The sequence below is a fragment of the Notamacropus eugenii genome, chromosome 6, assembly GCF_028372415.1.
Source record: "Notamacropus eugenii isolate mMacEug1 chromosome 6, mMacEug1.pri_v2, whole genome shotgun sequence".
NCBI classification, from domain to species: domain Eukaryota; kingdom Metazoa; phylum Chordata; class Mammalia; order Diprotodontia; family Macropodidae; genus Notamacropus; species Notamacropus eugenii.
Window position 1 is genome coordinate 56,018,124 of NC_092877.1, and position 11,575 is coordinate 56,029,698.

General features: G+C 39.2%; 1 protein-coding gene across 3 annotated transcripts in view; it reads left to right on the top strand.

Annotated features, from left to right (window-relative positions):
- ACOX3 (acyl-CoA oxidase 3, pristanoyl) overlaps positions 1–11,575 on the top strand; it is an 85,642-nt gene that overhangs the window by 31,023 nt on the left and 43,044 nt on the right. For 2 of the 3 annotated variants that reach the window (XM_072620133.1, XM_072620131.1), the window contains exons 8-10: positions 5,621–5,717; positions 9,523–9,705; positions 10,793–10,915. In XM_072620133.1, coding sequence (XP_072476234.1) covers positions 5,621–5,717; positions 9,523–9,705; positions 10,793–10,915 — 403 coding nt within the window. The remainder of the gene's footprint in view (positions 1–5,620; positions 5,718–9,522; positions 9,706–10,792; positions 10,916–11,575) is intronic. The other variant, XM_072620132.1, reaches the window with a different exon arrangement.

The window sequence follows — 11,575 nt, forward strand, 5'->3', positions numbered from 1 at the left end:
CACAAGAATCCTGGTGAGTGAGGAGGGCCTGAATTAGGCCAGTTGTTAGTACTTGCCATAAATTACCTTATATTTTCCTATCTGTGTAAATCTTGTATTCTCCCAGTAAAATATAACACCTCAAGGATAATAGCTATTTAGTTTTTTTTTTCTTTTTATGTCCAGAGTTGAACGCAATGCCTTGTTTTTTGAAGTGAATGTTTTTATAATGTCTCTGGACTGTTTCCTCAGCTTTAAAGTGAAAACGTTGACTTGAATGGTTTCTAAGTTCCCTTTCATGGATAAATTCTTTATTCTTAATATCCTATGATTTAATGATGCCCTAATGTTAATATCATCTTTCCCTGTTAATGTTGGATTAATGTTCTGTTTACACATATACCACAAGTTTACATGATTGTTTCATACCTCTTTTTTGTTCAATGACAATGAAGGGCAAGCATTTTCCATTCCTTAAAAAGGCCATGTGTGTGGGGGAAAGCATGAACCCCCTTACTGACATTAACTGTTCAGAGGTGTCTCAAAGTAAAAACAGAAAATCTCCTTTATTCAGTTCTTGCGAGAAGTGGGCAGTCCCTTCACCAGTAAAGCTGGAGTCAGGAGGCACCTTACAGAAGCAGAATGACAATTTATAGACCCTGACTCGGAAATCCCCCTCCCACAGCTGACCATTATTCTCATTGGCTGAGAAGCAAGGTCTTACATTCTAGGCACGAAATCTAACCAATCCCCTTTGAAACCCAGTTCAAATTTCGCACTTCTGGATGTTACAAAGCCCACGAAAATACATGCCATTATATGCAAATTAGGCATTGAGGAGTTAGTGAGTCATATCCAATCATTGATCCTAAAGTAATACATAACCTTATATGGAAATCACCTGACTCTGGAGGAATGGAAACCTGGGCCCAAGGTCTTCTCCATTCCAGGGAGAAGACTTCATATTCCTGAGAAGTCTTCACTAAATCTTTTCCCGTTCAACCTTTTTTTTTTTTTTTTTCAAAAAATGAGATAGTCTTCAGATCTACTTGAAAAGACATTCTCTGGCCTGAAAAATAATTAATTGGAGTGTGATTCAGTTTATATATTGGGTCCAAAATTTTTTTATAAAAGCAAACTATTTTTAATTAGTGGAAGTATAGTGTTGTAGATTGTGGATTCAGGAAGACGTGAGTTCAAGGTTTGCCTTTTATACTACTGACTTCATGGACTTGGGCATTATTTAACTTCTCCATACTTCAGGCAACTCACTAAGACTGTAAGCTGCAAGACAATTGCTTTATTGGTGGAAGGAGTTCTCTACTTCATTGAAATAATTATTTTGGACAAACACACAGGTGATGGGGGTGGTACCTGGACCCCAAAAAGCCCTTGAGCTTCCCACAAATTTCAGCAACTAAGTCCCTGGCATTTCCCTGAGGCATCTGGCCTACCCCAGCATAATCCTTTTAACTTCCCTTTCATTGTGGCCCTCTTTGTCAGCACCTGGCACAATGGCCCACCCCAGGCTACTTGCTACTCCTTAGTCCGGTCTAGATCTTCCTACAGTCCTTCTGTATAAAATATCAGTTTTTATCCCTAATCTAAGAATGCTCAGATTCTTAGAATCTGGCCTGCTTGTATGGGCATCATAAATACCATAGACTCACTAGGAATCTCACCCACCCAACCAGTTTCTTAATAAACTTGCTACCTGGACTGAAAGAAGGCTTGAGTAATAGAATTCTTTTGAAGCAGACCCCTGCCCTGTACCCTTGCATTTTAGGATGCTAGAAACCCATCCCCATCACAGGTTCATTGGTTTTTCTCACAGTCTTGATTAACTTTTGATTAAAATAACATAATTGCAAATCGGGCAAGAACTTACCAATACTCTTCTTAACTTCTTACAGTTACATTCTGTAACATTTTGGATAGTCAGAATGCTTTACAGTTGCCAGTTAATACTATCTCCATGAAGTAGACATGACACATTGCATAGGGCATACAAGGGTGGGACCTTGGGGGCTTCAAGGTCGCAGGTTCCCCACCCCTGGATAGGACTTAGAGTCAGAAAACTGGAATTTGAGCCCTGTCTCAGACACTTAGTAGCTGTGCGACTCTGGGCAAGTAACCTTCTTTGTATCTCAGTTTCTTCCAACTGCAAAATGGGAAATAATAGCACCTACCTCCCAGGGTTATTGTGAGAATCCAATGAGATCATGTGTAAATTACTTTGGAAACCTTAAAGCTTAAATGCTAAATTTAAATTAAAGTAAATGCTAATTATTATTATTTCTGTAGTTGAATCTTTTGAATTAATAATTCTAACCTCATTCTTTTAATTGGAAAGAGAAATTTAGAGAGGGTGCCTTTCTTGTTCCAAATCAAGCACTTGACAGGCCATATCTATAAGAACAAATACTGAGAAACTTTTCAAAGAATCTGGAACTTTCCAAACATACTTACCCTTTCTACTTCAATCCCCAGTATGCATATTTCATTAGATATACCTTCAAGTGTAGCTATTAGTAACTTCTTTAGGGGATTGTTGTCAGTATGATTTAGTTTTAAGGTCTAGATAACAGTGATCTGAGTCATTTCATTTCCTGAGGGATAGTCTTCTACCTTCTACTAGTGTAGTCCCTTTCTTGGTGAAATAACCTTTCTTTGTGCCAATAAAATGTCTTCTCTGTATCTGTCCACTTCTCCAGCCTCAATGTCATTTCAAGTACATTAGTCTTGTTTTCTAAAGTTCTCTTTAATGGCTGGTTCAATAAAAGGACACTACATGAAATTGAGAATGATCATAATAGTCAGATAAGTTGCCATAGGAACTGCTGATGTTTTTAAAGTACATTTAGCATAGTTTATATAACATCTGTTAGTGTGAATAGGTACACTGTCTAGAGTACTGTGAAATAAATTTTTTTCTGAATTGGCAAACAGAATCCTTTCATTATTAATACAATTTTTCATTGCATAAATGTATATGGTTGTCCAGTATTGTAAAATCTAGGCCCACTTTGATCTTTCCATGCATACTTTTCAGTTCAGGAAAACATATTCATTTCTATGTCAAACCTATAGCTGAGAAATGTGAGTTAGAAGGGACCTTGGCGGCCACCTCGTCCAGCCCATGCCTTAAAAAAAGCCCTTATGCAGCCTTCCTGACTAAGGATCTTTCCAGCCTTTGCTTGCAGGTGTCAGAGGAGGAAGAAGAGCCTGTTGCCTTTGGAGACAGCTTGTTTACTTTCAGAGAACTCAAAAGATTAAGAGGCTTTGTCTTCTCTCAAGCCTAAATCTTTCTGCAATTTCCCCACTTTAACTAATTCTACCTTCAGCAACCAAGTTGAGAGTCTAATCCTTCTTCCATGAGACAGCCCTTAAATACTTATCAGAAGGTGTAATTCTTGCCTTAGTTTCCATAATTACTATTATTATTATTGCTTAGTGTTCATCATGCTATGTTACAAAATTTAGCAAGGTGTCAATTTTAAAAAATCAGTCATTTTCCCAGACCCTTTTAGGACTTTTGGTTCCAGTCTCCTTTTGAACAGCTGAATACTTGTAGATTTGAGTTTCTAATACTTGTCTTTAGGGTCTTTTCAACACATCTCTAATGAACTGACCTTATCATTTCATTTTGCCATAGAGAAATATCTCAGGAAGTTGAGACAAATGCTATCGGAGTTTTCCAAGGACGTAGAAGGAAGTCAGTACTTAAAAGCTGAGAACAAGATGTGTAATGGACCACTTTTCTGCCAATGTTATTGTTTCTCAGAATATTTATGAACTATCCAAGGACATTTACCCTTCTGGATTAGTCAAACTGTTAGCAAAACAGGAAATGAGACTCCTGGATCACGGGGCCTGGAAGGGAGCAAGTATGGCAGCTGTGTCAAGAGGGTGTGCCAGTGGCTCTGCTCCTGCCCAGTCTAATCCTAAGTGAGAGTGCTAGGTCTCATTTACATGTAGATAGGTAGCACTTGACAGTGTACCAAGAGCTTTACATATGTTGATTTCCACTCTTGTGAGATGGAGAGTGCCACTTTATCGCCATTTTACAAAAGAACTGAATCTCTGAGATGTTTAGATGACTGGCCTAGGCCTATCAGCATACATGGAGTAAGTGACAGGCTTGGGACTTGGCCTACTGATTTAAAATCCAGTTCACTTTCCCCTCCGTCTGCTCTCTCCCGTATTCAGTCAGCTCAGCTCAGTGAAACCATCATTATTATTTTATCACCAAGAACAGCAGTAGTGTTAGTAATAGTACTTATAACATGCAAGTAGTATGTAATACTACTATACATAGCATAGTAATAATAGCATACAAGTACATTTTCCATCTACCATTCTGTTAGCACAAGGAGGAAGGTTTAAAACGTTTCTGAAACCCGTGGTAATATTACAAATGGTTTTTATTTAAGCTTTGCAAAGCATTCATCTTGACAACAATACTGTGAGATGTAGGTAGTTCAAGTCTTAATATCTCCCATGGAGACTCATGGATGGAGGTAAAATGATTCCCTCATCCTGAAAGGCATGCTTGGTAGGTCAGGCTTAAGACCTGGCACCAAGAAATAGAAGCTCATCTTTAAATTAAGTGGCTTCCCGTTATCTCTAGTAGCAAATACAGACCCCTCTAGCATTTAAAGCCCTTCACAACTTTGACCCCAAAGACCTTTCTGTCTGGTTACACATTACACCTTTCCATGATGGTCCAAAGTGTCCCTCACTTTTCCTCCTGTACAGTATTCGACTTTTGGGCTCCGGCTGTTCCCCTTGCCTGGAATGCATTCCTTCTTTGTTTCTGTCTCTTACAGTCTCAGACCTGCTGATGGCTGCCTTTGTAACCTTAAATAACCCTTGAATTTCTTTAGGCTTCATTTTCCTTTTTGGTAGAATGAGAGGATTGAACTAGCTGGTTTCTGAGATCCTTCCAATGCAAAATCTGGGATCCTATGAATATATGGACATAGCTTTCTCGAGACTTTGCTGGAGCATCGCCTTCTATAGTATGTTCTTATTCTTCCAGCTTCTACTATCCTCTCCCTCCAAAATTACAATTTGGTCTCTATTGTTTATGTATACGAACATGTTGTCACCCCAATAGAATGTGAGTTCTTTTAAGGCAAGAGCTGTTTTAATTTCTTATCTGTATTTTTCATGCACAGCACAGTGCCTGGCACATTGTAAGTGGTTCATAAGTGATTGTTGATGGATGGATATAATTCAGTTATAACAGGCATTCTTGTAGCTCTGTTATCTCATTCTTCACTGAGCCCCATCCTTCCAATTAGACATCCCTCGGTAGCTTCTTAGCTTTTACCGTTCCTACGCTCCCTTTTTATCAATTTTCACTAAATGATGTCCTTACACACTTTAGGATGTCTTCTTTGTCCTTTAACATATCATGTGGTGGTAGTATTCTTTCTCTTACTATTTTACCAGCCTGCCTCCTTTTCTGGTCATACATAAGCAAGATTTTTTTTTTTTTGGCTAGCTCTGACATTTAATTCATTGTTGTACATCTAGCTTGTGAAATATCAAAATTAGTAGTATATAACCAAGCTTCTGTTATACCAGCTGAGGGTTTTTTACAGTTCTGAGTTTTCTTACTAATGTCTTTGAACAGATTCACCATGTTTCATAATGTTAGGATTCCCCGAGAAAACCTGCTAAACCGAACAGGTGACGTTACCCCCGAGGGAGTCTACAACACTTCCTTTAAGGTACGGTGTTCTTGTATTGAACCTGCATATGAAGTGATGACCATCAAAAGCACAGATTCACATGAATAACTGATCCATCTTTCATTATACAAAGAGTGACATTTTCCCATCAAATAAAACTTGGTCTTTTTGAGGCAATATGATGCAGTGGAAGAAGAAGCCATGGAGTGCCGGACTGGAATTTGAATCCCAGTTTTCTGCTATGTACAGTCTATGTGAAGTTGTACAAGTCATTCAACCTCTGTGTGCCTCAGTTTTCTCAGCTAGAAAATAGGGGAGGGGTTTGGCTGGAAGACCTTTAAGGGCCTTGCCATTCTAAAGGGAATATGAAATTTCCCCCATGGTTGTTTGCTGCTGCAAAGGCAGAAAAGGAATAGAATTCCAGACTCACTCATCTGTTCAAGCTGGCTCTGCTTTAAGAAAAGGCAGACAGGGTCAGGTAAGCTCCGAATGCTTGGGTGGCTCCCAAACGGGGTTAAGCATTTGGGAGTACCTAGGCCAACAAGCAAGCTTTAATATAAAGACCTGCAGTCCTTATAGTTCTAAGAGCAAGCCAAGTAGTCTAGGGCTATTTAAAAGCAAAAAAATAGGACCAAGTAAGCATTTATGTGTCAGACATGAGCATTTACAGGCTACAAAATTCATGCTTCACATATTAGCTTCACTAGTCATTGTGGGTAATACACCAGATTATTGGTACATAAGTGTTTAAATAAGCAAAATTTATAACACAGAAACTGCTCTGACTTATAAAGAAACATACTAGAAAACTTAATGTAAAATTATAATCTAAAACAAAAGAAAGAAAAAAATATTGTACATTCCCTTTAAAATAGTGGCTATTGTAAGTTAGAGTGTCCATTAACAAGAATACTGGGTTGAGAATCTCTTCAGCAGTTCTTTACAAATTCAAAGGGTGCCAAATGACCTCAAGCAAGGTCCCACATGATCCTTCTTGAAGTTCACACTAGCAGACTGGGTTTCCAGAGGTTGGCAGCCATTCCTATTCTTTTCAAGATTCTGTGATCAACACTGAAGACCTGAGGTTTCTAAAGTTATTGCACTTGTACCCCTATCCATTGAGCTCCTCTCCCCCCCTACCTACCTTTTACTAAGGAATATTTACTAGAAAGGTATGGCAAGAACAGAAGGACAAACAATATTCACCCCAAATTAAGCAGTGTACTCTTCTTTGGGGGGAGTGGGCTTAGACTGGAAGCTTAAAGGTACTTGGTCACATATGTAGGGAACATATTTGGCCAACAGATATCTCAAGAGTTGTTGCTTAGGGAATTCTATTCTCAACTTTCAGGGTCCTCACCAAGCTAGCTTCAAGGTATGGTGTCACTGATGAATGAGCTGCTCTCATGCTTAGCTAGCTTCTTGCAACACCTAATGCCCCTCTACCATGGGACTGGTTCCAGCAGCTGTCTCCTTGGTTGGCTTTTCACCAGCCTCAGCTATTGCTGCCTCTAGCTCCAGAATCTCTGCCATCACCTCCAGCTGCTGAGGGGACTTTTAATGGCTCTTCCAATCTTTGGAAGCTTACCAAGTCATAACCTGACCTGTACTACCTTTGGAGATTCATTGACCTAATAGTATGAAAGAATACATACAGAAGATCCAGGGAGGGGAGATAAGGTAGTGACTCCCACCACTCCACTCCCACTTAATGGCTCACCGTTTTTCCTCACTTGAAAGCCACCAGGGAATAGAGAAGGGTAAAAATAGGGTTAAGAGTAGGCCAAGTTTGTCATCAAATATCATTTTTCTAATGTCTAGCACAGTGCTTGGCATGTAGTAGGTATTAAATAAATTCCTGTGATTGATTGATATAATAAATTTATGCTAGTCATTTCAGTTGCTATTAAACTATACCTCGAGTATAAACTCTGTGAATCCCTGAATCATTATGGGTGTGGACCTCAGAGAATATCTAGGCCACTCTGGACCTAAATTGGAATCCCCTACATAGCATCTCTGACAAGCGCTAGGTCAGCCAGCCAGCCTCTGCATGGCATCCTGTGTGGAACTGTGGAAGTTCTGTGGTAGTACTATAGAACTCTCTTCCTCCTCCAGCAGCCCATTCCTCTTTTACAGAGCTCCGTTTGTTAGAAGTGTTTCCTTACATAGAACTGAAACCTACCTCTCTACAAATTCTGCTTTCTAGAGCCAAGCAGAACAAGTCTTATCTATCTTTTGTGCCCTCAGGAGATGTAAGTCAGCCTAACTGATGTGGCAGGGCACCCTCAAAGAAGCCATGGAGTCAGACTCCCCACCACCACCACCACCATGACTTTCACTTCCCCTTTGACTTGAATGGACACAGTTCAGAACCTTGAACACAAGCCCTCAGAATGATAGTGCCCTCCTTGTCTCCCCAGAATGCCACCCCTTTTTCCAGCCTGTCTCCTGTAGCCATCATTGAGGCTATCAACCCCTATGAAAAATCACCCACTCCCTTTGACACCACTAAAACCAATTTCCATCATAGGATATGTAAGCCCCAGAGCTTCTGGAATAGTAATGTTTTCAAGACCACCTGCTCTGCTTCTAGGATAGCCCACTCAACTACAGTGAGGGGAGCAATGCGCCTGGAGAAGGGGAGGCAAGTCAACCACTACTAACTTGACTACCCTTCCTCAGTCCATGATTGAGATAGCCCAGAACCCCAAGCCCAAGAGCCCTAGGAATAGCACTGTTTCCCTAGAGCATGGGCCCTACTTCCTGCCTCACCTCCTTCCTATGGAAATGTGACTCAGCTACTGCTGCTCCAGGTTCCACAGCCATGGCCCCTTGAGGAGCTATAGCTATTGAAGACTCAAAAAGAGAGATCCTCCCAAAGTCTGGCATGGTCATATAAGTCAAGATGAATTACCAGCTGCCTTGCTGTTGCATCCTCATGATCATTGAGCTTTTCCATTTGACTTGAAGCTCAAAGCCATAATATATGTTTCCATTATTAAAGGAACTTGAGTTTCTTAAGAGCAAAAATTGCCTTGCTTCTCTGTGTGTCCCTAGTACTAGCAGATGATAAGCACCCGAGAAGGGCTCATTCATTCATTCTGTTTGGCAGCTTTTCAGGTACTTGAAGTCAGTTATTATTTTCTTAGTATTTTCTTCTCTAGGTTGAATATCTCCAGTTCCTTCAACTAGTCTCTATATCACATAGTCCTCAGCCCTCTCCCACCATATTGTTTACTGTCTTCTGGACACACTCCAGTTTTTTAATGTTTTTCCAAAAGAATCTGTCATCCCAAACTGAACCTAGTACTCCAGAGATGATCTGAACCCAATGACACTTTTGCGTCCATCATTCTGAATACTCTGCTTCAATAATACTGCCTAAGAGTACATTATTAGAAGCTTTATGGCTTTTTTGGCTGCCAGATCACATGATTAACTTCATTTTGAACTCAGGATTCGATAAAAACCCCAGATTTCACATGCACATTTACTCTTCTCTGGCCAGCTCTTCTCCATCCTGTACCAAGGTGTACTTCTCTCAAATTTAATCTTCTTAGATTTGGCCCAGCTGTCTTTCTTGTTTTAAACTATCAGAAGTCTTTTGGATCCTGATTATGTTGTCTAGCATATTTGCTCTCACCTCTAGATTTTCAGCATCTTTGAATTTGATAAACATACGAGGAAAGGATAAAGTCTTAGCTAAACATTTATCTCCCCTACCTCTTAACCCAGTCAGGCATTTAACAAATATTTGTTGAATTAATTGAAAAGTTATTTATAAAGGCAACCAATTCTTTTTGTTGATTGCTTGAATGATTTATACCTTTTATACCAACAGGATGCCCGACAACGTTTTGGTGCCTCACTGGGTTCGCTGTCTACTGGTAGAGTTTGCATTATAGGAATGTCTGTGGTGAATTTGAAAATGGCCTTATCAATAGCAATTCGTTTCTCAGCAACTCGCCGTCAGTTTGGACCAAGTGATGATGAGGAAATTCCTGTTCTTGAATATCAAATGCAGGTATAAGCTCATGAAATGGAATTTTGTATGTATGTGTATATGTATATATGCATATATGTGGAGGGTGGTGGGATTTATTCATACATTGATTTAAATGACTATAGTTAGGTGACCGAAGATTAGGGAAACTTTTCAAGGCTGGAGATAAGCAACAGAAGCGTGGCCCCAACACAGGAAGGCGTTCTGTCATTAACCACTGACCATGACTCAATGTCTTATACCCCAAACAACTGATCCTTGCCACCACACTTTGGGTGGGAGGGTTGCTTTTATGGATTGTTTGGAGCATGTTTAAAGGGATTTTTTTTTTCATAGTAGTCAGTGTACTACTTAATATTTTGGTAACTGGAAAAAGAGGTCAGATGGTCATGTAGTAGAATTGAAGGCAATGGGTAGATGGCCTGATTAATGGATCAAGGGCCATGAAATATCAAGAGACTTCGAGGAAGGTCTCTATCAAGTTGGATGGATCCTCTGAAGAACTTATAGAACAACATGAACAATAAAATGAAAAGGCATGGAGGTGATGTGATCTGTATGAGTCAAGGGTGTACCAACATCAGTGAGATCCCAGAGCTAGCAAAATAAACAGTCGATTTGTAGATGTTAATATTGACCATATTTCTTTTTTTATGAGCCAATCATAAATGATCATTGAAATTATAAAAACAAGCCCATATTTTCAGTTGGCAGAATGGATGATGATTTATCATAGTTAGAAGAGATCTTTAGAATTCAGCTTTTCATCCTCAATATCCTCATCATCCCAGTGACTAAGAACTCACTACTTTATGAGGCAACTCTTTCTGTTGTTTGGCAGCTCTCATCATTGAGAAGTTTCCTTTTTTGTTTTCTCATTAAAAAGAAAAAAAGGAGTGTGAATGAAGTTCAGAAGTAAGACTATAACTAGTTCATCAGTAAAATATTGTTAGGCTGGTGGGATATTAAGAAGAATATGATTTTGGGACTGGGTCAGAAAAAATCATTGGAGCAATTTTAAAAATTCTACTTTAAAGTCTTATGGGACACAGAGTGAGAGCTAAGTATGAAGTGCATTATATTTATTCAAGTTATCTTTGTTTTTCAGCAGTGGCGCCTGATTCCTTACCTGGCAGCGACGTATGCCTTAGACCATTTCTCAAAAACTTTATTCATGAACTTGGTAGAACTTCAGCTAGGCCTTTTACAAAATGATAAAAGTATCAAGCAGGTAAGATAATATCAAATACCTGTTGGCATGCTTCTGTTTATTAAAGCAGCGCTAGCTAAATATCTATGTTAATGTTCATTGGAGACGCAGTGCCCTTTTAGCTCAAAACAAATTAAGCACTCTTCTTCATAAAATTAGTACTTAAGAAATATTTTGAGTTGTGGTGGATCATTGTATTGACAAGAGTAGCTGAGTCTTTCATAGTTGGTTACCCTTACAGTATTGCTATTACTGTGTACAATGTTCTCCTGGTTCTATTCACAGCATTTTGCATCAGTTCATATAAGGCTTTCCATGTTTTTCTGAAACCATGACCTTCATGATTTTTTATAGCACAGCAGTATTCCATCACACTCATATATTTCATCTTGTTAAGTCATTCTCCCAATTGACGGGTATCCTCTCAATTTCCAGTTCTTTGTAAACAAAAAAGAGATTTTATAAGTACTTTTGTACAAATGGGTGCTTTTCCTTTTTCTTTGACCTCATTGGGATATAGACCTACCAACATTGTTTTTGGGTCTAAGGGCATGCAGAGTTTTATAGCCCTTTAAAAATAGTTCCAAATTTCTCCAGAATGATTGGACTAGTTCACAACTCTACCAACAATGCGTGTGTTCCTACTTTTTCACCATCTTGGAAAAACTTTTATAATTTTGT